General features: G+C 35.5%; 1 protein-coding gene across 1 annotated transcript in view; it reads left to right on the top strand.

The window, feature by feature from the left end:
- The first annotated feature begins 4,193 nt into the window (after positions 1-4,193).
- The window catches only part of LOC149572713 (sorting nexin 2B-like), a 78,897-nt gene continuing 55,230 nt past the window's right edge, over positions 4,194-27,860 (top strand). Inside the window, exons 1-2 of the mRNA XM_089813800.1 lie at positions 4,194-4,638; positions 6,235-7,287. Coding sequence (XP_089669926.1) covers positions 6,259-7,287 — 1,029 coding nt within the window. The 5' untranslated portion in view covers positions 4,194-4,638; positions 6,235-6,258. The remainder of the gene's footprint in view (positions 4,639-6,234; positions 7,288-27,860) is intronic.

Below are 27,860 nucleotides of genomic sequence, written 5' to 3'. Positions count from 1 at the left end.
GATTTCTTATTGGCTAAACTCTTATGGAGATGACAAAAAGAGGTAGGGGAATGGAAGAATATATGGACTAATAAATATAACAAGGATAAACTTGACTTTAATCATTTCCTTAATAGTAATGTGGATTAAGGAGGGTCTTTGGTTTGGAAGAATGCTCAGAAACTCAAAAATATTATTAGAAAAGGGGTAAAATGGAAGGTAGGTAATGGTAGGAGAGTTATGTTTTGGGAAGACATTTGGATCTTGGATTACCCAATATGTGATGACCCGAGATGGAATAGGTATATGGGGCATTGTAAGATTCAGATTGGATCTCTTGTGGCAGATTACTGAGAAGAGAGTAATTGGCTAGATCTCAATAGAGTGGACCGCAATTTGGGTGATCTTAGTAAGTGCTTGAATGCGTTCTTCTTAAATCAAAATGAGGATGAACTGATTTGGAAAACTGATCCCAGTGGTGCATTTTTTATAGCTTCTGCCTATGATGATTCCTTTGGTGATTATGATGAACCGTGCTAGGCTAAGGCTTGGGTGAAAGGTATGACACCCAAAGTCAATATTTTCTTTTGGATCCTTTTGCAGAATAAAGTCCTGACTTTGGATAATCTTAAAAAGAGAGGGTTTATTATTACTAATAGATGTGTTCTTTGTAAGAATGATGGGGAATCTATTGACCACATCACTTTGCATTGTCCTTTTACTAGGAAGATTTGGGATAAAAATTGCAGCTTATTGAATGTTGAATGGGTGTTCCCATCCACTATTCAGCTGTTCTTTACTAGTTGGAAGGCCCCCTCCACGAATACCCTGATTGCTAAACTATGGGATTTCATCCTTTCGTATTTGGGTTGGGGTATTTGGAAGGAGCGCAATGATAGGATCTTCAGAGATGTGGAGTCCAATCCTAATCAAGTTTTCCATAAGATAAAGATCCTTATAATTGAGAATATTAAAACTATTGGTTATGAACAACAACCGGGTAATGAGTGGGAAGAATGAGTTCTTCATAATTGGAATCTAAAAAGTTTGTGTATGGGTGTTCAAAGACCTAATCCTAGAGAATATGCAAGATGGGATTGTCCCTTGGAGAATTGGTTTAAGATAAACTTTGATGGGGCTTCGAAAGGAAGCTCGAGAAAAGCAGGGTGTGGTATTGTGATAAGGAATTCAAATGGTGATAATATGGGAAGTATGGCTATCCCAATTGGAAATCAAACAAATCATGTTGCTGAAGCCTTTGCTGCTCTTCATGGTCTTATTTATGCTAAGAAAATGGATATGAAAAAAAATGGGTGGAAGGGGACTCACTCAATATTATTAATTACCTTAATAAAACTTCTAAATCTTCGTGGACAATTAGTAATATTATTTTTGAGGCTATTAACATTATTAAATCCTTTGATTCTTTTGTTATATCTCATAATTTTAGAGAAGCTAATTGTACAGCAAATTGGGTAGCGAATGTTGCATGCCATAGTGATCATATTATCATTTGGGAACATGATGATCCTTTACCTCTTGATGGTTGCCAATTCTTTCATCATGATAAATGGAGGTCTATGCAATTTTTTTTAAAAATATGACAGTGTTAGTACCGTGTAATAATGTGAGGATATGTGGCCGCGGGCATCGGGTCATGATTTTTAGTGATATGAGCATTTACTCACACGGATTCTGGGTCAGATTTGCCATTTTGTTCTTCATTTTTTGTGAGATTTTTACTTTTAGCTTCATTTGGGGGTTTCAGAGGAAGATAAACTGTGATTTTATTGAGAGGAAAATGGGAGGTAAGAGGAAAAGGGTGGAACTAGTTAGTTGTTCGGAGTGGATGAAGAAGGAGGAGGTGTGGAATATTTTGAGGCGTGGTAATTTTACTAGGTATATGGAGTGGCTAAATGGTAACAACTCCGTCATTACACAATAGTTCATAAAAACTTGGAAGGAAGACTTAGTTATGGTGGGTAATCAGCGTATGGAGGTCACTAAGGATGTAATTGCTGAGGCCACAGGCTTGGAGCTGGACAACATCAATTTCTACAGGAAGCGAAAACTTTTAGACAGAGCAATTGAGCAAGTTGTGGAGTCTGAGAACGAGAAGAACCGTCTGGTCAAAATAAGTAATTCCTATATCAATCCAGCCTCTGTTTCTTGCCCATGGCATTTTGTGTTGTTTGTGATTATGGAATACCTGACTCTTGATGGGAGATTTATGAAATGTTATGGGTACCATTTCATGTTGGCCAACCACTTTAGGCACAATGTTAAAAATTAATTTTCCTTACTATTTAAGACAGTCTCTTAGCATATCAATCCAGGCTATTCAGAAAGACCCGAATGGCGAACATGTCTGCCACGAGGGTCTTATGGTTCTCATTATGAATATCTTAAAGTCAAAAAAGATTGTAAAGCCTACAGGCTCTCTGAAGGTTGCTGATTATGATACAAAAGGTAGCATTCTGGAGAAGGGTTATGATTTTGAAACCCAGGATGAAGTCGGGGGGGGGGGGGGGGGGGTTGAGGAGAATTTGAACAAGGGCTTTGGGGGCAGTACAAAGGAGAAGAAAAAAGTGGTTGTTGACTTTGATTCAGATAAGGAAAGTGATTTTATGGAGGATTTGGTGAGGGATTATAAAAAGAAAAGTGGGAGTAAGGGTAAGAGGACTAAGGGCATTACTGCTGTGAGGGCTTCTTCTTCCTCAGATGTTGAACCCTTGGCCCGTAGGACCGTAGGATGGAGAGGAAGAGATATCCCTCAAGAAAAGAAAGTTAGGCATAATGGGGAGGCAGATAATGAGGAGTCTGATGAATAGGGGTTACATCTTGATGTTGGTGATAAGTCTAAATGACTATCGGGGTCTACGAAAGGGTTGTATGGTAAACCTGACATAATACTGAAGGAGATTGGGGCTATGAAAAAATAAATGCAGGTGGTTGGAAGGGATATGCAAGCACTTTTGAAAGAGGTAGAGCAAGCTGGCAAAGTGGTTCGTGGCGAACGCACACTTGGACAACATATTGATAGACTATTGGTGGTCATTGAGAACACAGAACAAGTCAAAAACCTCATGCAAAAGATCCTATAGCTAGAGGCAAAGAACATGGCGATGGACAAAAAGTTTGATGTCAACTAAGGGAAGATTGCAAAACTAGAAGCCAAGATGGGCAATCTAGAAAAACTGGTTAAACAGATTGCTGACAATGTTAGCACTCTGCTGAAGAAAGTGGAGAACGAGAAAGGTCAGGAATCCCCTAAGGTTGTTGAGATTTAGGGTCCCAACAAGCATACTAGGGCTCACTCAAAGAAGACTGAGGACACGAGCAAAGCGAATGAGGTCAAGGCTTTGGCTAAAAATATGCACATCCTTGCGGACTAGGCACTTGACCTAATCAAGTCTTCTTAGCTAGCCTTTAGCTATTTCCTTTGCTATCTTTTTGCTGTCTTTTCAACAGTCCTTCGAGTGACCTCTTGGATGTATTTTTTGGAGGTCTGTTTCATGCTTGCTATGTTAGCTCCCTCTGTAGATTTCTTCTTTATTTCTTTCATAACTTTTTGTAAAAGGTTTCGGGTCCTTTAAAACTTGTTTTTATTTAATCAAAACAATTATATTTATAAATAATTTTAAAACATATTATAATAAATTTATTAAACTAAAATTAGATTTATATAAAAACTAAAAAAAAGTAGTAAGCCACTATGTAGCACTTGTTAAACAATTTTAATGAGTTTATAAAGATTTTTAATTAAATTTTTGAATGAACTAAATTTTTAATTTTAAATCTAAAAATTTGAAAAGAGACAATCATATACTACATTCAAATTGAACAATCTTACTCTCAAATATTTTAAACATCCATAGAAATTTATTCTTCCAATGAAACTATTTAAATAAGTAAACCTCCTTAATTACCGCCAAGAACATTCAAGTCAACACAGTTCCTCATTAAATATTATTAAGATTTGAATTATCAAATACATCCACAAATTTAATTTGTAGTAATACAAATAATTATAAATCCAATCTTAATAGTGAAAATAATCAAAATATCACGCAGCTAAAAGCAACTCCACACCAAAACACTCAACTTAAACCACACGGCGCTCCGAATAGAAATACTGTCTTTGAAACTAGCTCTCAATTTTTTTAATCTCTAATTTTTCTCTTATAAATCGGAAATAGTTTGACAATCAGACAGTTGCACACAGGTCACAAAATTGTAAAAAGGGCTTGCAGGTGGCGGATTTGTCTGTTCTGATTCCAGAACATCCAGAACAGAAAGAAAGCAACAGGAGTTTTATTTTTTAACTGCACTTTTTCACCAAGAAAATTCAAAGCAGATCGGTAATCAGACAATCAGCTGGCCGCTGCAAAACCTGCCCAAATTGGTGCAGCGAAATTCTCGAATTTAGGGCCTCTTTACATTTATAGCAGATCATTTTTATTTCTTTTGACATTTTTTTGGCCTCAATTCAGTGTTGATCCATTTATTTTTCCGGCGGATAGATTAATTATTTTGGCGCCAGGTGTCAATTTATGAATTCAAATTAAAAATTTAGGTCATCGTCAAGTTTTGGAAATTCTGCAGCATTTTTCTCCATTATCGATGATCGCATGAACGGGAGGATTTGGTACGCAAGCGGTGAGATTCGAACCTTTGCTGCTTGAACTAAATCTACAACTTAGATTGATTAAAAAATAAAATAATTGAAGCATTGATTATTTTATGTGTAAACATTAGGTGTTGGAAAGATCTTTTTCTTTAATGCCGACTTTCTGTTTTCATAAATGATGGTTTTCCGTTCATTGCTTGTTTTTGGTTTATTCTGGAAGTAGCGAATTGTTGCAATTTGAAAACACTAATAAGACAGGAGGGATTTTGCGGAACAATGACCTAATTCTGTAGAATAATGATAATCTGATTTGTGTTGAAGTTTTGTTGTTTTTAGTTGTCATTTTTCAAATACATATCGATTATGAATTTGTTGTTTTTTCGGCAATTTATTGTTCTATAGGATCTTTTTGTTGGTTTCCTCTAAAGATAATTTTTTAATTTTTTCTGTGTTGTTCCTGCGGATCCTGTGTATCACAAGTGTTAGAGATACCCTTTCTTCGTTTGCTGCGAATATTAATTTGTAAATTTGTTATGTGTTGTTCCTTAAACCTCTTTAGTTTTGCTCCTTTTGTTACTTTAATAGTCATACTGCTCAGTTAGAAAAATCTCCTTGGTTTCATTCTTTTTGTTAAAAGTATTTAATCGTGTTTCTTTTGTTAATTTAGTAGTCATTCCATTAGAACCTCTCATTTAATCTTTTGTAAGGCCAATATATCAAACAATGTTACTTGGAGTGTGTTTCTCTTACCAGATTTGTCGATAACATTGTGGAAGTAGTGAAATACTCTTAAGCAAATGAACTTTGTTATCCGTTATTTTAAATTGATATCTTTAGGTTGACTTGTTCCCTTCTTATGTTTGCCATGCTTAGACGTGGTTTCTAATATTATTTTCTGCGAGTGTTTTTGTATTGTGGAAATAGGAGATCTGAATTCTGTTATTTTGTGAGTTCACTCAATAATGGGCAGAACACAGTTAAAGAGGGGCTGCACTCATTATACTATATAGTTCACTTAATTAAATTGCTTTCATTGTGGAATTATCAAAAATTGCTCTGAAGTAAATTAATTATTAGCAAATTGATGATTTTTACAGTGCTATTGCTTTGCGATCTAGTTCAAGTTTTTTTTGTTGTCATTATTTTTGTCAGTGTAAATGCTTTTTGGAGATAACGCAGATTAACTCTGCTAATTATCAATGATAGTTTTTACTAGTGTTTTCTTAAATTTTAATCGTGTTGCATGTTAGCATAAAATGGATTTTTTGTTCTGTCCTTTTTGTTTGTTATATTGGGAATTGAATGATAGCCTATTTCTTTTTAATTATTGCTGTTTTAATTGCATATTTTGATTTTTTTCTTTGAATGTTGTCCCGTGATGGTTGTAGCGTGCATAAATTCTGTAAATTCAATAATCCAAGCAATGATTGTGTTTACAAGTCTTCTGCAAATGCATTCTGTCGAAGGGTTAACCTAATTTAGCCATTTCATGCTGCTATAGTGCTATTCACGTGTGACTAGATTTATAAAATGATAAACTAACATGAATTTATTATCTGGTAGCAACTTTTTAGATCAAATAATTTTTGACTGGACATTTGATGTATTTCCGTTGGTGATGGCAGTGGAAATTAGGGCTTCTCTTCAACATGATGGGCACTGAAAATAACATGTCTGAAGAAGCTCTGCCTGTGTCTATGGCAGACTCCATGGTGAGTGTTTCGCTTGATCAAACCCCACAGACATATATGTCCAATAGAGATTACAAAAGTGTATTGTCAGGGGGCTTGTCATATTCTGAAGCTCATCCTATGTCACCTACAGAGGACCCTTTGCGGTCTTCAGACAGAGGTATTGGTCCGGAGACATTATCTCAAAGTGAATCTTTTTTTGAATCTGATTCAGATGCCGTATACACTCCTTATGTTGGAGAGTCTACTGGAAATGGGAATCCTCATGGCTTTGGGAATGATTCATTTTCACAAACTAGTACTTCTTCAATTTCAGAATTTCTGACAGTGGTAGTGTCAAAGCCTCAGAAGGAACAGGAAAATAATGCAGCATCTCTTGTCCCTGGTGGGAATACATATGTGACATATCTAATCCAAACTCACACTAATATCCTAGAATTTGGTGACAAACAATTCAAGGTCAGGCGGCGGTTTCGTGATGTTGTGACTCTAGCTGATAGGCTTGCTGAGTCATATCGAGGTTTTATCATCCCTGCTCGCCCAGACAAAAGTATAGTAGAAAGTCAGGTCATGCACAAGGAAGAATTTATTGAGCAGCGGAGGATAGCTTTGGAGAAGTACCTACGTCGGTTGGCTACACATCCAGTCATTAGGAAGAGTAAGGAATTTATGTTGTTTCTTCAGGTTGAAGGGAAGCTACCTTTGCCTACAACAACAGACATGGCTTCAAGAATGTTAGATGGAGCTGCTAAACTTCCAAAACAATTATTTGGCACAGAAGGCAGTGCAGTGATTACTCCTGATGATGTTACTCAACCTGCAAAAGGAGGCAGGGACTTGCTTAGAATGTTCAAGGAGCTAAAACAGTATGTGACAAATGATTGGAGGGGTGCAAAGCCACTTGTTATTGAGGAAGATAAGGATTTTTTGGAAAAGAAAGAAAAGTTACAGGAACTTGAGTACCAGCTAAGCCAGGCCTCTCAACGGGTACGTGTGGAAGCATGCCCAATGTCCAGTGTTACATTCAATATTATTATATTAGCAAGAACTTTTTTTTATTGCTTTCTTAGTATGTACATTCTTTATTGTTGCTTATGTTCACCACTATAGATGCAATTTCATTTTCTATTGAAATCAAGTAAGGTCCATCAAACTTCTGTACAATTGCATTTTTACCATGTTGATCGTAATGTGTAGTGTGTGGGAGGATAAAATAATGACTTCTGCTTTCGAAGCAGTTTTGTTTTGCTGAATGTTGGGAACTCTTCACAAATGTTGAGGAAAATGAATACGATATGGAGCTATTTGGATGCTAAGAAACAAGGCTTTCATGCAATTTCAGTGCTTGAATGCTGGAAACAATTTAAAAGGTTTTACAATCATGCTTTGTTCAAGAGCCAAGCATTTTTGTTCCAAACATATTTACTCTGTCTTTCCTTTGGTAGAATTTAATGATGAAACAATCTCCACACAGTATGTTCAGTTATAGTCTCTGGTCTTTTTGTATATGGTATCAATGTTCCTGTCACGAGAATAGGAAAAATCATAGCTCCCAGACTCGGACTCGGCTTGTCCTGTGACATGGCAATGACTCGCCAAAGTTAAAAAAACCCCTGAAATTTAGAGATTTTAAAGGATTTAAAACTTGTTTCTGTTGGAGATTGTAGCTGTGATAGAGATCTTTATCTCTAGAACTATCGACGTAAGAGGACACTTCTGATTAATTTGTAATATTAAATATAATTACATGTGTCATTCAACATGCATTGAGGCATGGGAATACTTAGAGTTATATTTTAAAGAACTTTTTTTCTGGAAACTCAAGAGACCTTCGGTGGTAATAAGAAGAGTCTCTCCTATTGTTATATATCTCACATCAGCAAATGATATTGTACACTTAAATTTTATTGATATTTTATGATCAATAAAATTATGTTTTGTTGTGTGGCTGGGTTTTTCCCTTCATTCTAGAAGGGGTTTCCTAGGGTATTTTTGGTGTTCATTGTTTCAGTTTTGGCTCTTTTTTATTGCTGTTTATCATTGATTTCTAAGTTAAATCTCAACATGGTATCAGAGCCAGGTTGATATCAGCAACAAGTCCAGCTTTGCATGATCTGTATATGAGCAGTTGTATGATGTTTCTGTACATTTTCATGCTTTGTTGGCAGTCTTTGTATATTCCTTTGCTTCTTTGTGATGCTAATACTTCAGGACTATGACTTGTTATTGTATACTGTTGTTATCTGGGCTTTTGGTATGAGACGGCAAGTCTGGATGACATTAGTTGATCTCAAGTATAGTTTTCTGCATTTATGGCAAGTCTGGAAGTGATTAGTCTTCTCTGAGTGTGGCTGTTGCATTCTACATGGACCAAGTTCACCGTGTGCTAGCTGGACAATATGCAGGAGCAGTTATTACATGTGTTGATGACTCTACTTGGCTATTCAAGACATCAGTTACTGCAACCCATACATGTGTATCGTATATATGCCGTGAGTGGATGAAGAGGTGGTTCAAGAAAGTAGTGATTTTAGAGCACCTGCTTGCTTCTATTATCTCTGTTATGACAGTTTCTCATTAACGCCAGTCCTCCTTCGTATTAGGTTCCTGCTCCTTGGAATGAGTATGCTTGTTAGTGCCATTGTGGATGGTTTGGTGGCATCTTTGAAGATGTCACTGCTCTCGCTATTTCAAGATTTGTGTTCACATATTCCCGTAACCGTCAGGCATCAGTTCATGTTCCCTTTGGTTTCCTTATTGACTAATGTATATGTTTTCTATTTTCTTGGAACGATGTCGATGTTATAGGTGACCATGGAGAGGACTGGAGAATCTTGTTCTTTTGAACTGGTTTTGTGAAGTCTTTCCCAATTAAGGTCTTCAACATGATGTTGTTTTGAACATTCTCAAAAAAACATTAGCATTTGGATAAATGTTAGCAGCTGTGGAGATCAATGTTACAGGGAGAGATTGGCATCTGGATGGAGCCTTCTCCGCAGCTCATAAAGTCACTCAAGATCAAAAACATTTTCAGCAAGCAAAGAACCTCAGTAAATTTTTCTGGTGATTTCCAACTGGGAAAGTGTCATCGTTATAGGCAAATATGTATTTATTATGTTAGGTTGTTTGCTATTCTTCTATGGTCATTTGTTTTCTTAGAAATAATGTTGCTCCAAAAGCTTCATGTATTTGCGCATGGCTGTTTTTGTGTAGTGGCTGGATATTGGATCTATTTAATTATGTTTCAGTTCTCTTAATTTTGTTCGCGTGTGATAACTTGTCTCCCTGCAGTGGTTTGACAACTTTTCTCCTTGGACGGAAGGTAAGACCATCGGTCAATGACATTTTGAGTGTCGTTGGTCTCTACCTTGCACTTTATGACTGTGATGCCAAATTGTAATTGCATGTCGACTGTAACTGCCATTTTTTCATACCCTTCACAAGACTTTCCTATTTTTGATTCACTAGAAATTTCCAGTTCATCTTGTTAATGTGCGTGTATGTTGAGTTTCATTCCCTGTCTGAGATTTGTGGCAGTTCATTGACACCTTCTGTTGTTATTGATTATTCTAGCTTGTTATAAATATATCGTGATAGTATGTTGGCATTTTATATTAGCCGACACATGATTGGATATCATTGTGTCTCATATTATTCTTATTTTTAATGTGTATTTGTTTAGGAATTGCATTTTTCTGACTTTTCTTGCAGTATGTTCCTAGAGCATGTTGATATTTAGGAAGCAGGTTCATGCCCAACATGCAAAGTTGAAATATTGGGCAATGTCATAGTATCTTGTCATATTATGAAGATCAAAATCTTGAAAAGATAATCTTGCGATAAGCTTTCTTTAATCCCTGAATAATTGGGTGTTGTCATATCATGAAAAATAATGTATTTTTTGGCATTGATGTATATTTGTTTATGAAAGATTAATTTTATTAATCTCTCATCGTTGCAGGATGCAACAAGAAAGGCAATAGGTTGCTAATATTAAGAGGGAGATGTTGAGCTTTAGATGGAGATTTTAGCTTCAGAGGGAGTGCTTATGGAATCCCATTCATACTCATATATGGTTATGATATGTGTAAAATTTGAGACTTAAATGGAACTAAGTCTTGTGTGAATAAATGAGATTGTAAGAATCAACTATGATAACTCTTTCGCTTTGGGAGTGATCATCATATGGAGAGAATTCATGATGACATCATGTGGAGAGAATCTGTGATGGGAGTTGGATGTGATATTGAGTGATTCCATGACAGCTCACGTGGATAGAATCCGTGATTAAAGGCTTAGCTAAGATTTTTACAAAATCTATCATGTTGAGTGATTCCATGGTTATGAATTTTATAGGATCTATGTGATTAGATTTTATCTTTGGCATTTTGGTTGCAACTTTGTATGATTGCTCAACTGAAGATTTCTCTGTGGCTAAGAGGGAGTATTGGAGATTGTAGCTGTGATAGAGATCTTTATCTCTAGAAATATGGACTTTATTATCGTTACGGTCACCTTCAGGTAAAGAGGACACTTATGATAAAATTGTAATATTAAATATAATGATGTGTCATTCAACATGCATTGAGGCATGGAAATACATAGAGTTGCATTTTTAAGATTTCTTTTGGGGAAACTCAAGAGACTTTTGGTGGTAATACGAAGAGTCTCTCCTATTGTTATATATTTCGTATCAGCGAATGATATTGTGCACTTGAATTTTATGATCAAGAAAATGATATTTTGTTGTGTGGATGGGTTTTTCCCTTCATTCTAGAAAGGTTTTCCCAAGGTATTTTTGGTGTTTATTGTTTCAGTTTTGGCTATTTTTTGTTGCTGTTTATCATTGATTTTTGTGTTAAATTTCAACAATTTCATGCACCCATTGTTGAATAAAGCTTAGAGATACAATAACATCATCTTATACAGGCTAATTTGATCATATACATAAATATGCATTGATCACGTGAGCACAATAACAAATTAATACATTAACGACAATTAATACATTGATAGATAACCAATATTATCAAACACAACAATAGGTATTTTACTACATCATCCCACACAAAAGAAAAAGTCGACAAAAAGTATACATCAAGTAATACCTAAGACGACCAATGACAAGAATGTAGATAATGACCTGTACTCGCCAAACTCAAGGTTTTTTAGTGTACTTAAAAATAAAATGAGGATTTGGTGGGAACACCCCAGCGAGGTCAAGGGGTAATTCCCCTACTGGGGCTGAGGGGCAACACCCCCTTGTACATTGAAATTTATAGGTGCAGGAGACATTCTTTTTATTCCTTCGATGATTTCATTACATACAGGTTGTATGCATACGATGCTTTTACTCGTTGCTATGCCTATTTCTTTCTCATGCATTCTAGGAGTGCGGAGTGTCTTCAAATGTAATCAATATTCTATAAGCAGAATCATTCCTATCAAAGTAAATCTAGAGTTCTCAGCATTGGAATATGAAAGGAATCGTATTTGTGTGTTTGCTGAGCTTCGAAGAGACTTTACTTGTGTGGCTGGTTCGGATTCAAAACGTTCATTACCGCTGCATATATGACAGTCATTGTGTGGTATTTGGAAAAACATTGCGTGTCTTCTGGAATTACTCCTTTGTTTCATTTTTGTGGTTGAAGTAGACTGGACTTGGGTGGTGTTTTGATTCATTGCCGTAGATATTTCTGGTGTGGCCTTTTGTGAAAGGTTTGATTCATACAAAAAAATTTAGAGTTAATGTTTGTGAGCAGAGTTTTCTTTGGACATGTTATCATAGGCATTCTATAATTACAAGCATGTGTAGATGATCTTGTTTGTGGTGATTATTCTGGAGCAGGATATTATAGTCAGTAAATAGTTGAGTAATATTGTGTAATGTTCATCAGATTTGTGTAGTTGCAGAAGTGACAAGACATTGTGCTAAGACATTCATTGTTTGAGAAGGTGGATTTTCCCAGGGTATCTTTGGTGTTTTGTTCTTTAGATATCTGCTATTTATTCTATAATATTTTGGTTCAGGTTTAATATGGTACTAGAGCGGGTTTAAAGAAAAGATCCAAAACAAGATTTCCTATTATGTGCGTGTCTGCTGAGCACTGAAGAGTCTTTACTTGTGCGGCTGGTTGGGACTCAAAAAGTTCATAACTGCTAGATATCTGACTGTGTCACCGTGCGGCTTTGGAAAGGCACTGCGTGTCTTTTGGCACTAACCCTTTGTTTCATCTCTCTTGTTGAAGAAGATTGGACTTGGGTGGCATTTTGACTCACTGCCTTATATATTTCTAGGGTGACCTTTTGTGAAAGGTTCAGTTCATACAAAGAAGTCTGGAGTTAATGTTTGTGAGCATAGTTTTCTTTGGAAATGGTTAGAAGTGTGTGTAGATGGTTTAGTTTGTGGCAAATATTCTGGAGCAGGATATTATCAGTCAGTAATTAGTTGAGTAAATATTGTGTATTGTTCATCAAATTTGTGTAGTTGCAGAAGTGACAAAATCTTGTGCTAAGACATTCATTGTACAAGAAGGAGATTGTGTTGTTTAACTATCTTATATTTATTCTATGATATTTTGGTTCAAATTTAACATGGTATCAAAGTGGATTTAAAAAAATGATCCAAAACCACTTTTCCCTTTTTAAAGAAAAAAGGCTTCAAAATATTCTTTTTTTCTAGATTGTTTCTTTCAGTTATCAACAATGGTGAATGGACTCAAAGTTGAAGACGTGTTGGATGGTGCTTCAAATTTTACATCTTGGAAATTCAGAGTCCTCATTACTCTAAAAGAAAATGACCTCAACCATGTGAAGTCTGATGTGGCTGAGCCATCTGATGACACTGAGAAGGCTCAATGGAGAAAGAATAATATTATGGTGAGGAAGATTTTGATTGCTTTTGTAAAGGATCATCTTGTGCCTATTATTTGCAAGTTGAATTCAGCTTAAGAAATGTTTGAGTCTATCAAAAGTATGTACAAATTCAATAATACCAGCAGAGCCTTGGCCTTGAGACGTCAACTCTTTCATATTAAAATGGCTGGAAGAGAATCAACTATCTCCTTCTTCATAAAGATTGCAGAATTGATATATCAGCTTAGTGCTATTGGAGATTTAATTGAAGATAAAGACATGGTTATGCTGGCCATGAATGGTCTCCCTCATTCTTGGGAGTCTTTTATTCAAGACATTAGTGGGAGAGATGAATTACCTAAGATTGATCTTTTGAGAGTTGATTGTATTTTAGAGGAATGCAAATCAGAAACAAGAGAAAGTGGTTGAAAATATCATCATGAAGAAGATCATGTCGTGCTACTCGAATGTCTAAAATATTTTAGAGGAAATTCAGAAACAAGAGAAAGTCGTTGAAAATATCATCATGAAGAAGATCATGTCGTGCTACTCGAATGTCTAAAAAGAAAGGCAGAAATGGAAATCTCAAGAGACTAGAGATAGGAATTCAGATTCAGCCATTGAACCAAAGAAAGATTTCTCTAGAATTCAATGCTTCAAATGTGACAAGTATGGTCACATGGCATGTGATTGTTTATCAAGACCAAAACATCAAACTGCTGCTGCAAATGTTGATGTTGCTTCACCACATAAAGAATTGAGTTACAATTTAGAGGGATTTTTATCTATCTCATCTCTTTCAAGCAATGTTCCGATTGATAGTAATTCTTGGTTAATTGATAGTGGTGTTTCACATCATAATACAGGATACCGAGAGCATCTTTTTAACTTGGTGGAAAAAGGTACTCATTTGCAAGTTATTATTTTTGATAATGCTTGTTATTCAGTGAAAGGGGCTGGAACTACTTCCTTTCATCTAGAGGCATCACTCTTCATTTGAGTGATGTCCTGTTTGTTTTGGGAATCAAGGGAAATTTGATTCTATTTCAGCATTGGGGGACAAAGGATATTAGGTTGTACTTGCTGAACGTAAAGTGCTTTCATGGAAGAAAAACTCTAGCATTAAATCAACTTGTGAAATTGGTGTTTGTTAAGAGTGTCTATGTAGACTTTCTGCTCGTCCCATCCAAGCTTTAACACATTATTCCATCAGTACAAGTGAGTTGTTGCATGGGAGATTTGCTCATTTAAATTTCCGTACTCTTTCCTCCTTGGAAAAGATGGTTGTTGGGCTTCAAAAACGCAATCAAGAGCATGATGATATTTGCTAGGTTGTGCTCTAGGTAAGAATTGTTGAAGGTCCTTTTCGCAATAGTGATGTAGAGCAAAAAATATTTTAGATCTGATTCATTCTGACATGTGTGGACCTATATCTGTTGCATCCTTGAGTGGTTTTGGTACTTTGTAATTTTAATTGATGTTTTCTCATGCAACACTTGGATTTATTTCTTATATTTCAAGGAGTCTGATGAAGTGCATTTTAGATTTAAATAGTTTAGAGTTCAAGTTGAGATTTTGTCTAAAAAGAGCATAAATTTTCTAAGATCAGATAATGGAAGGGGATATACTTCTGGGATCTTTCAAAGTTTTCGTATTGAAGCAGGGATTAAGAGGGAGTTTTGTGTTCTATTTAATCCGCAACAAAATCAAGTTGCAGAAAGAAAGAACAAAACTATTGTTGAGGCTGTGAAAGCCATGATTCATGATCAAAATCTGCAAACCTTTCTTTGGGCAGAAGCTTGTAGAACAACTGTTTATAAAGGCCACATCTGATTTTGGATAATATGATTCCTAAAGTGGTAGTCAAAAGTATCAAACCTGAACTTAGTCGTTTTGGAATTTTTGGGTGTCTAATTTACATACATGTGCTTAAAGATAAAAGGTCTAGTTTAGAACCTTTAGGCAAGAAAGAAGTCAGCAAAGACATAGCATTTGAAGTTGTGGCATTCAATAGATGAAAGAGAACGCCAATAGAGATTGTTAGAGAAGACCAAGAGACATCTCAAGATATGCAAAATGCTGCTCCTGGTTCCCCTTTTGTCATGCCCAAAATATATGGGCAAAACACAGAATAATTTTTTTTTAAAGTTAAAAATTAAACTACTCTAAGTTTGATATGTTTGTGTTCAAAGTTAATGTATAGGTTCTCTACATTACATCTTAAGATTATAAACTTGAGGAGAAATAAATCGTTAAGTAGAACTCTCGCTATAAGATTGATATTAACATTTGTATCGTTAATTCTTTAGTCTAACCTAACCTTGTTTTAAACAAAACATACTTATTGGTTAAAAACTTTACTTAATTTAAATCTAAATTAATCAATCTGCAAACAACTACACGATTAGTACTAATTTTATAAGATAAGATATAACTACACAATGTACTTGAAACCCTTTGGATAAACTAATTAAATTTGTTACTTAATTAAAACTAATTTCTAGATAAATTTAACGTCTCTAATTTCAACCACACTATCCTTTGAACTAAGCTAACTTAATTTATTAAATTTTATCATTTAAGTGGAATACTTAATTACACTAACATGAAAATATTTAAAATTAAACTAACTAAACAACATGCATACCAACTATACTATCTAAATATATAAAGAAAAATACTCAACTATCTTCTAACAATAATTGTGATAATTTCGAAACTTACTAACAAGAAATAATAACTTTAACTTATACTACACTATCTTACCTAACTAACTAATATCCACCAACATATTAAATTAGTCTACTTAACAAATATCCTAAATTAGAACTTGAACTAGAATAATAAAACAACTTGCAAATAACAAAATTACCAAATGATACTAATCACTAATATTTTAAACATTACAAATACAAACATGAAACTAATTGACTTTAAGACTTTAACAATATGGAACAACTAAAATCTAAGTAACCAATTAAAATTTCTAAACATTAGAATATTAAACAACTGATATTCAAATAACATAAACTACACGTTACTAACACATAACTTAACTATATTTAACATAAACTAACTATCACATAAACAAAAAAACTAATCTAAACATAACACAACAATCCTAAATCTACCTCTAAACTTTCATCACCTTCTAAACTAATACTAAAGGTTTAACTAAAATACTAACTACTAAAACATGAACCAATTATTAACTAGCCCTAACTAAATCAAATTAAAAATCAACATAGTACTAGACTAACTTAATACAAAACTAGAAGAAAATAACTAAACTAATTTAATAACTTAAATTTTAAACTAACCTGACATTACCACTAACTTAAACTATCTACATGCTAATTTAACAATAAAATCTACTAACTAAACATTAACTAACATACTACTAATATTAACAACTATACAACAAACAAATTATATCTAATGCTATACTACTAACCCTAGAACCCTTATCCTAAAACCTATCCCCCCTTCCCTCTACATAGGCTCAATGGCCCGACCACACAAGTGGCCCCCGCGCACTTCCCTATGGCCAGTTCGCTGCCCAAGGTCTGCAGCGTGCAGACCTGTCTCCTCCCCTTGCGTGCACATAGGATCAGGCACATGGGAAGAGAATATGGGGGGGGGGGGGGGTTTAATTATTATGAGCTCAGTTTCCTTTTTTAAATCAAACAATCTTCCTTGCTCCCCTCTTTGAAGTGATGGGTCGTCAGGTTGTCAGTACCCATACTGGCAGGTAGTTGGGATTGCCCACGCTTAGCCCTTAAATGGGAAGTGAAATTAAAAAGCAAGAGATGGGTGGGATTATAAATTTAGTGGTTAAGCTTATTTTTTTTCTTTTATTAATATAATGAATAGCTAGCATGTTCTAGGCAAGTACCTTGCCTTTAGCTACAAGGTGTTTAATGCATAAAGTTTTATTGTTGAGAGATGTCAACAAGATATCCAATTAAATGTTTTTAAATTCCAAATGTATTTAATTTGTATTCTTTTGAAAGATTTAATAATAATTTTTGTTTGAAATTCAAAAGAATACCTTAGAGAATATTCTCTGTAAACTTGGGGGAATTAAAATTTTCCCCATACATTTTCCAGAGAGGTTTTTCACTCCTAGAGATGCACATTTTTATTTTGAAGCCAATTTTGACCAAGAGTTGGCATGTTTTTCTTTGCTATATACATATTTATACAAGGGTGATTTTTAACCTAATGAAACATTGATTCCCCCTTTTAAGCATGCTAATACATTGATGTCAGAAAGGTTATAATTTCTTTTCTCTCTTATAATTTATGTTTTATAAATCATCACATAGCAAGGTATATGTTCCTTTATATTCAGAATTCAAGGTGGAGCCAAAATTCTTAATCAAATTTGATTTTGTCAACTATGAAACTTAATAAGGAGAGAGATAACTTTGTGATCACAATGTAGGATTTTTATTTCCTCTTAATACTTAAACATCAAATTTGAAACTTCAACATATCAAATTACTTTTCCTTAACATAAATTGAAAACTTGAGAATTCACAATTTGAAGACATTATCTATTGAGCTATTTTCTCACTTACATATGCATAATTTGAAATCACATAAGAACAATGCAAGGAGGTTTTCACAATCTTTTTCTTTCTCTATTATTCATCCTGGTTCAAGGCTCCATTGGGAAAGAACTAGTAAGAAAATCTGATGTCTTTGCCAATACATCAAAATTCAAATACATTTTACATAATATTACAATTCAAATGAATCCTCCACAAGTGCTTTCTTCCAATATCGTCAATTCTTCAAGGAAACAAGGAGAAGACAAGAGCTGACCTAGGGTGAAACACCACAACATCAAGAACAAATCGAGCATGCACTCCAACCCGATTTTACAGAATAGGTCTAAGCATAGAACCTAACTGGGGGGAGGTGGATTTTCTCAATGAGAGACGTCAATCACTATACCATAACATAGCCCTTTCGAGGCTAAAACTTCAAGAACTTCCGTTCTTCCACAATGCCCTTTCGAGGCTATTACCACAAGGATTTTCATTCCTTTTCATATCAAGAATTCACAATATCAAACAAGATATGTGATGACAAGTAGGGGCTCATACACCCTACCCTCTTTCCCCTCCTCTCTTCACGAGAGGAGACTCTACACCATTGAGGTCCAACTAAGGCCCTTCCCTCGTACATGGCCACTTCTTCCCTATCCAAGGGCGAGTAATGCCAAAACAATCCTCATGAAATCCCCTCAAAACAAAACATCAAGGCAAGCATAAGGAAAAAAAACATCAAGAACAAGTTAAAATCCCTCCAAATCAATCCCAACACAAGCAAACAAAACAAAGAACAACACAATGCCTTATGCATGATTTAAGCATGAACAACAAGAAGAAACAAAATCAAAGAGTGGAGAACTCCTACCTTCACCATAAGTTATGGTAAAATGGAAAGTTGAGAAGAGCTTTTCCTTTTCTTCCGTCAATCTTCAAACTTTCTCCCAAAAACTAGAGATTGGGTATCCACCCCAAAACTACTCCAAAAAGCCTCTAAGTATGATTCCTAACTCAACTAGGCTTCAAGTAACTCAAGATGGAGTTTGAGTCACCCACTCATGAAGGTTACAATCAATTTTCACAATCAACCAAAAATAGGGTTTTTGAGTGACCCTAAAAGTCAAATAAAGAGGCTAAGGGGGTGGAAAGTGCTCCCCACTCATACCCTTACCCCTAGGGCACTTAAATTTAATGCTTTTAGGCCTTAAAGGCTTAATAGAAACAATTAAAAGCTAGGAGAATAGTAAGACCAAAAGACAACCTTCAAAGAAGACAATGCAAGGATAGCACAAACTAACAAGGGGTTTTAGTTCCGTCTTTCCACTAGGTTTCCCGGCTAAATATCCAGCACACTCATTGCACACATCAGTAGGTTCAAGAATCACATGCATTATGAAATTTACGTATCAGAAAAAAAATCATATAAATTAAAACATCCATTTTTCTAACAATCAATTGTTTATCTAATTCTACTCATTTTTCGACTGTTAAAATTGCATAATCAAAGTGTTAGTTTTGCATTCATTTACTTCATCATCATACATGTTCATAAAGCATTAAATGACGAAAACAAATATCTAAAAGTAAAGCATCACACATCATAATAGCATAATAATGTTCAGTGCATCAAATAATGTTCTGACATATCGAGTCATAAGTATCAAAATAATAATGTATCATCGATGCTAGGATGGGTCGGGGCGGGGCCTTACACCTTTTGAGATTCATAGGGAGTCTACTGATTTAAACGATCCAAATGATATCACTAAACCAAACAATGATCCATGCAAGGTTTCTGTAGATAGGAAGAGACCTTTGTGGGCCAGACACACTATGCAAGAGGCTGAAAAATATATAGCTTCTCATGGCACTTTTAGAGAAAGTAAGATACCTCATATCATAGGTTTTCAAGTTATTTAGCATTAATTAGTCACATATTAAATCCGAACCCTCAACTTTTGAGGAGGCTTCAAATTAACAAGTATGGAGAGATGCTATGACTGCAGAATATCGATCTATTATAAAAAAATTGGTGTTTGGGATTTTGTTCCTAGGCCTATAGGAAAATCAGTTGTATCTTCTTAGTGTCCGTTTCAAATAAGGCATGTAATTGATGTGAGTATTGAAAAATCTAAACAAGGTTTGTGGCAAAAAGATTCTCTGAAAAGAAAGGTATAGATTATGAGTAGGCATTTGCTTCTGAATGAATGAATGAAAGATTTTTAATGATGTCCACGAGGCCATAAGCCTAAGGGACCCACAAAAACACTTAGTTAGTCTGATGTGATTTCTCTAGCCTGTCTCTTTTGTTGTGAATTTGCATAAGTAAAATGGCCCCCTTGAGGAGTCTTGGTCCTTCGAAAAGGTCTTTTATGTTGTTCACTTTTAGCGTTTCTTTGTGTTGGCTACGAATGTCTTCGTATGTTGTACAATCCTTCAGATAGTGCCATTCTGTTTACACCACACCCTCGTTGCAAAATCTACAAATTCTGTCCTCCCACTCTTCCTTAGGGACCTTCCATTTAGTAGTTTCACATCTCAAACAGTGGGAACTAGATCTCAATGCAATTAGGATTTTTGCCTTTTCTTTGATCTCAACTCCTAAATATTTTTTGTCGTCATGTTTGCATGTGGGATTAAATTCTTTGACATAACAAGCTTCTTTTCTACCTAATTGGTTTGTCCACATGATAGATCTGATTTTTCCTACCTCCCATTTTTTTATTTTAGAATTGTTTTCCGGGTACTCTTGGTAGACAATGTTCCACTTGTTGAACCATTTATCGTTTTGTTTCTTCCATGTCTTCTTCCGATGAGCCAATTCTCCGTCAACCACCCTACTAGGCTAGCGTTGTGCATCCATTTTGCTCACTTTTTTTAGATAGCTCAACAATCTAACAATTGCCAAGGCCTCCACTGGGAACATGCCTGCCTCTGCTAAACTAATCTTGTATGGAATTGTGGATTTGATTTTGAGATTAGTTGTGATGAAGTGTTTTTGACTTCTTTCAATTTGTCGCCATTTATGGTTTGATATGCTGCTCCCCCATACCTCGCTGCCGTATAAAATAACTGGTACTACCAGTAGCCCAAAGAAGGTTTTCTTAGTCTTCCAATCCCATAACTTTGCTGTCCTGCACCTGTTTTGAAGAAGATAAGAAGCCTTCCATCCTCCCTGTATCCTTTTTGATCTGCATGTTTCCTAACTGAGCCGGTAATGAAAATCTATCCTTAGATACTTGTATTCTTCTACAATTTCTAACGCTTTCTCATTAAATATGAAAGTGCATTGTTGTTATCTCTTCCTCAAGGAAAATACCATAAACTTGGTCTTAGAAGTGTTGGCCTCCATCCCTATTCTCATGCAAAAGCTTTCTAAGTTCTTTAAATGTTCCCTTAGCCCCTGTGCTATTTTAACAATGAGAATGAGGTCATCAACATACAAAACCAATCTGATCACATATTCAGCTAGTTGAATTCCCTCTCCATTGGCTTTGTTTATCCATTCCTCTAACTTGTCAATATAGATGCCAAACAAGGTAGGAGAGAGCGGGCACCCTTGTTTGACACCTATGTCATTGCCAAAACATTTTGACATGCCCACTTTGGTTCTGATTTTCGCTTTAACCTGTTCGTAAAGTTTATAAACAACAACTCTACATTCTGTTGGGACCTCCAATTCTTCCATCCTATTCCATAACTTATCTCTAGGGACGGTCTCGAAAGCTTTCTTAAAGTCAACAAAGCAACAAAAAGCCTCTTCCCCCTGTTTATCCCATGCTTTTTCGATGAGGAACCTTAGGGTAATGCAATGATCAATGGTGGAAAGTTTTGGTCTGAAACTCGCTTGTCTCATAGCTCTTTTCCCTTCTTTTTCTGCGCATCCACTAATGCTCCGTTCTACCATACTATCGTAGAGTTTGCTTAATAGGGGGTTCACCATGATGATGCGGTAGTTGGAAGGGTTGTTGACATTCTTGCTCTTATGGAGAGGAAGGACAACACTGGTGGTCCATTCCGTGGGAAAACAACTTTGCGTGACCATATTAAAAATGTTCTTGATGTGTGGAGTCAACAAATTCGTCCCCCACTTAAAAAATTCAGCCTGTAGCCCATCTATATCCTGAGCTTTTCCACTCACTAATCTCCTTATCCCTAGAGTAATGTCTTCATCAAAGAATAGTTCATCTGAATTGTTGGTTGTGGGGAGTGAAGCTTCATTCTCCAGTCTCTCGTAAAGAGATTTTGCATACTCTAACCATTGAGAATCCGTGATTTTATTTTCAACCTATTTCCTAGCTTGTTGTAACTTCCTCTAAAAATCTTTAGGATTGTGCTTTCTTAACATGATTAGCTCCTTCCTCCGATTAATCACATATTCTTCTTTTTTGGATTTGATCAGTTGTTTGTATTCTCTTATGATTGTTTTGTTTTCCTTTCTCCTTTTGAATTTTTTTTTTGCGATCTTGCATTCTTTGTCATACCATGGGTTAGTCGGAAAGGTGTTTGGGATGCTCTTCTTTGTCTTTGTTCTCTTACAACCCTTTAGTGCTTCTTGAATTAATGGGATTAGCGAGCTGCTGCTGATATGACTTTTCTTATCACTATTTTCCTTAGTATTCGCAATGTCATGATGCATTTAGATCTGTTGTTCAAGAGTGGTGCACAATATTTTTTTATTTTCATTGTTTATAAGAATCTTGCCCTCTTTATTGCCTTTTGTGCTTTCATCTAGGACCTGATCACTTTTCAATCGTTTGACCTTCATATTGTATTTAATACAGAGAGGCATATGGTCTGAATTTAACTCTATAGGACATTGTTTAATTCTGAAATCAACTACTTTGGTGATGATTGATTGCAAACATATAATATACTTTACTACACTTTGTCCATTATATGTTTTACAAGTAAATTTGTTTGATTTAGGCCACATCTTCATACCATTACACACAACTAACTCGTGGAGGCTACATAGCTCTATGAGTTTAGCCCCAAAGTGAGACACACCACCTTTTTCATCCTGAGAAGTCCGTTTGCTGATATTGTCATAATCTTTGTTTAGCCACAAGGGATTACTATCCTCTGGTAGATCGTTGCCCAGCTGAATAGCCTGGTTACTCGCTGTCCTAGCATTAAAATCTTTTAAAAGCATTGTGTTGCCAGTTTGATTAAAGGAAAACACCTCTTTCTTTAGAGCTACAAAAGGATCTTCATTGTCTAGATGCCTCTTTTTGTAGAATTTAGAGCTTTTTGGTGTGAAATAGCACGCTGCCAGCCATGTGATCTTTTTATCATCCTCAATCTTCAGCCATATATATTGTTTATTTGGGTCATCCTTCTCCAATTTTATGTTTTTGTTCCACATATCTTTTATCAAGATAGTAATTCCTCCATGTCTTTTACCTGTCTTCGTTTCTTCATTCCACACATAGACTTTATTGTACCCTTCAAAATCTGGAATCCTACACCCCTCATGTTCGTGTGTCTCTATGAGACAAATGATGTCTTGCCCCTCGGCTATGGGCCCCAACCCTGGTCCTCTTCTCCATGGATATCCTCTACATTTCCAACTCACCATGCTTAGATGCTCTCATGGGGCCCTAAGTTCCTATTTTTGATTCGCTGATTTGTCAGCATACTATGGTTTATCGTTTTTCATCCAAGCCCATTTGCCGGCAGCCCTTGCTGATTTTACTTTCTCCCACTCCTTCCTCCTTTCCTCTTGCTGGTTAATGGTTAAATCCTCGTCTAGGTATATTGGGGTGTCTTTGAGTAGCCCCCTGTTCTTCGAGATTGTGCCCTTATCTTCTATGTTGCTGAAAGTAACTCTCACATGCCTATTTTTCCCCATTCCCATACTTCTCCCAATTTTATTTGCTTGCCGGATTTTACCCGTCCATTTTAGTTTGTCTCTAAGAAAGTCATGTGTCAGAAAAGAATTAGGCACAGGAGCATCACCATCACTGAGCAGATGGGTTGAGGAATTGGTGACTTGAAACAGGATACATCTGTGGGACCCGCATGAGCTATTGAAATAAATAATTTGAGAAACATAAATAATAGCATTAAAATATAAACGTACCTCAAAGGATTTAATATGATCTTTCACCTTATTATTATAATAGATATATCTATATACGTACATATAGATATAAAAATGAGATGCCACCATTATTATAATAATTTAATAAAGTGATGTCACCCCATTAATATTTACATGTACATATATACATATAAGATTATAATAATATTCCAGATAAAATAACATTAAAATTATTATAATATTCTAGTTATAATCTTCCAACTCCATTCTTTTCTTTTTAATATTCTCTATTTTTAACCGATTAACACTTGGCATGATAGATCGATTTAATACTTGGTATTCGAATTAAAACAATTGGAATTTGAATTGGCTATAATCTTTTTAAACCGATGGGAGCCAAGAAGTCACGGCTCATTCCTTTATATGGAAGCCATGAGAGGAGTCGGGGATGATATATATATTTTCATTCACCCGACTATTTCCTTGCTACATTTTTCCTTTCCAATATTATTATCGCCTCCCATATCATCCGACCACCATTAATTTTCTCTTGAGTCGAGTTAGACAATGGACACAAGAACTCTCATTCCCGTTTCTTTTTAAATCAAAATCTTTCCTTGTTATTGGCGGCTCCATTCCAAATCAATACTCTGCTTCAAGTCTGTCGTACATTGTTAACATGAGAAGGTAGGGATCCTTTTTAAAAAACAACCGACTACTCTACTTTGGCTACATCTTCCAATATTCAATTCCGCCTTCCCATAATGCCTGTTCTTCTATTTTATGTGCCGATTTTCACTGCTGAAACGAATCTGCACTCTTCTCCTCATGATTTCATACCAATCGGACATTCTGTTGGAAATTCGTGAGTGTTATTTGAAGCCGTGTGTAGTAGACGGATATTATATTCACACTCGAACTCCTCTCTGTTCAAGCAACTCGTTTTATACACCCTGCAGTACAAGTTTTTCTGGCTGAGAATAAAAGATCATATGCATTATGGTAATGTCCTCAAGCAATTGGTAGGAAATTGATTTCAAGTCACTTTGCAAGTTTTCAGGCAACATCAAATTCTTATCAGGTTATGAGTTACCTATCTAATTTTTTTTTTATAATTCAATTTCTATAGCAGCTGGCTAGGCACAAGAATCTCTTTACTTTATGACTGTGTTCATGTTATTTATCTTGCTGAATAATCCTTGTGAACTATAATGAATTTCCTTATTATTTTCATAGTATTCAGATTCATCATAAAAGAAGTTGGATAGTATCTCTTTAAGAAAAGTTTCCAAGTGTAACAAGAACCTGGATGAATGTTGCTGATCTCGAGAACATGTTTTATTTTTAGCATAATTTATGATAAATGATATAAACAATAATCAAGAATAGAATGCTCATAACTCTCCAACACCTGGAATTCATCGACAGAGTAGCCGTGATTGGTGAAGAGGTGAAAAGAGTAAATTGCTCATAATATTCCAAAACACCTGGGACTCACTGACTGTGTAGCCATGAAAGGTGAAGAAGTGGAATGAATTTGCAAGAAAGTAGAAGAGAAAATCAAACATAATTGAATAAAATAAACTAAACATACTTAATAGCTCATGCATGATCCTGTTATTATAACTCCTGCTGTCAAGTCTAGTGGTGTGGTTAGATACCAGGATGCTCAATAGATGATAGATGTTCCAAGTCCAATTTCGGGTAGGGAGGGCCTTCCTTGTTGGAAATTGTGTGGGGAATAAGTTAAGGTCCGAGGTTGGGTGGTTAAGCTCCTGACAATGTTTCACCTCTTCCCAAGTTGTTGGACGTACCCTAGACAAAGATACACTATGCATTCAATTGTTTATCGGAACAGGTATTTTTACTTTTATGATGTACATGCAAGAAGGTAAGAATAATTGAGTTATATCATCATTATAGTTATTTTACATTTAGTTGCGAGAGATAGATTTATCTAATGAATTGATATATCAAACTTTCATTTATATGAATAATAAATATGAGCATATCTCCTAATCTTAAGTTATTGCCACAGTTAAACAATCGAAAGGAAAGGAATGATACAATGGTATTTGAAGCCCTAATTGATTCAGTGGTATCTGAAGCCCTAAATGATACAGTGGTATCTGAAACCCTAATTGATTTAGTGGTATCCGAAGCCCTAAGTGATACAGTGGTATCTGAAGCCCTAAATGATCCAAAGGTAATCGATGCCCTAATTGATACAGTGGTTTGTGGTGCCCTAATTTTTATATAATGGTATTAAATGGTAATCATCATTTGATTTTAATATAGTGGTATTGAATGGTAGTCGTTATATGATTTTGTTATAGTGGTATTTGTGGACTAATCTGGGTGATTGTAGAAGCATTCTTACAATGATTTATCGGTTCAAATTCTGTGGTATGTGGTTTATAATTTTCTACGGTAAATTCATTGATGGTGTCTAAGTTCTTAGTTAAGAAATTTTGTTTAACTGATTTTACCATCAATCTCTTTCATATGAACGAAACTGATTTAACTGTCTTCCTATGACATTGAAGTAATAATTGTATTCCTTTAAGTATGTTAGTTGTTAATTTAAGACTCGAGAAATCCGGTTGTTACAGTTATTGTGACCTCATGTAACCTTTCTCTATCTTGCTGTCCTTTCTCCTCCAAGTCCTCTATCCTTCTTTTCATGTCCATAAGGTCATTGACATACATTTTCGAAGACCAAAGCAAATGAGAGGAGGGGCTGTAAGGTTCTTGTAGAAAGCCCCCCTTACAAGTTCCTTTGTCTGCCCCATCCTTTATTGTAGGCATCCCTGTCATAGTTTCTTGAGTTTCCTTTTGTATTGGAGAAACATCGTTTGCTTGTTCCTTTGTATCAGTTAGTAAGAGGTTTTTAGCTGTCCTTGGTAAGATCATGATAAGTTTCCTCTTTTGCAGTTGTCTTCTTTTCTTTTGGATCTGTCTTTGTTTAAGTATCCCTAGGTATTGGTTTTCATTGACCGAAATGAATTTGGTGTTCATCTCGTGATGCTCTTCTTGTTGTGTTTCTGACGAGATGTATTGACGATATGCGATAGCCCTTGGATGTGATCGCATTTAAGGATTGCAAAGCGACCACTGTGTCATCCTGAGATTGTTCAAACACTGGTTTAGGTTCCCATACTGTTGCCTGTCATGATCTTGAATTTTCGGTGTAGGGCCTTCTATTCTTAGTCTCACCATATTTTGCATTGTTAACCTGGGTGAAGAATCTCCATGTGTTTGTGTTCCCTGTGTGTTTAGCCGTGGTTCTTGTTTTGTTGTAAGTGAAAAGGTGAATGCAATTTTTCGGGTTCCAAACTGTTTATAAACAAATACAATAAGAACAAAAATTGGAGAACAAAGGAGAGTTTACAAAATCCAACCTAGAAATCTCGATGTTGGTAAAATAATAGTGGGCCCGACTTGTCTCCTTTCCTGTTTTCAGTCTCTATGTGGTCCTAGCTTGTTGTCTCTACCTTGTTTGTACCAGCAGATCTTGTCGCTGCCCTTGACCTGTAGATCATGTCGCTGCTAAATTTTGTTGCTGAAGGAGTTCAAATTCTTGCACTCCTTTCAGGCTCCACAATTCAAACTCACTGTTCCGTAGCAATCCTGTCATTGCTAAACCCTATCGCTGCTAAACTCAAAAGTTTAAAGGTTCATTTGCCAAGTTTGGTCATTGTAAACGCTCCCACCCAACTTTGTAGTGGAATATACTTCTATCAAGACTATCATTGCCATTGAAGCAGTTAAAGATTGCAAATTACATCAAACGGATATAAAAATGTCATTTCTTAATGGTGTGATTGAAGAAGAGGTATGAATTGAGTAGACAGATGGCTTTATGATTCATGGAAAATGATCTCATGTATGTAGATTGAAAAAGGTGGTGTATGGCCTTAAAAAGCAACATGTGCTTGGTATGAGAGGATTGACCGTTACATATTGAGCCTAGGATTCTCCACAAAATGATACAAATTCAAATCTTTACTTCAAGATAATTGATGATAATGCTTTAATCTTTGTCTTTGTACAACACCAACTTTTTTTCAAAGGAGGATGGACTAGGCATTAATGCATCT

The sequence above is a fragment of the Cupressus sempervirens genome, chromosome 2 (genome assembly GCF_028749045.1).
Source record: "Cupressus sempervirens isolate cs-2001-9-10 chromosome 2, ASM2874904v1, whole genome shotgun sequence".
In the NCBI taxonomy this organism is placed as follows: Eukaryota; Viridiplantae; Streptophyta; class Pinopsida; order Cupressales; family Cupressaceae; genus Cupressus; species Cupressus sempervirens.
The sequence above is the reverse complement of the archived record's forward strand: the minus strand, read 5'-3'. Positions and strand labels throughout refer to the sequence as shown.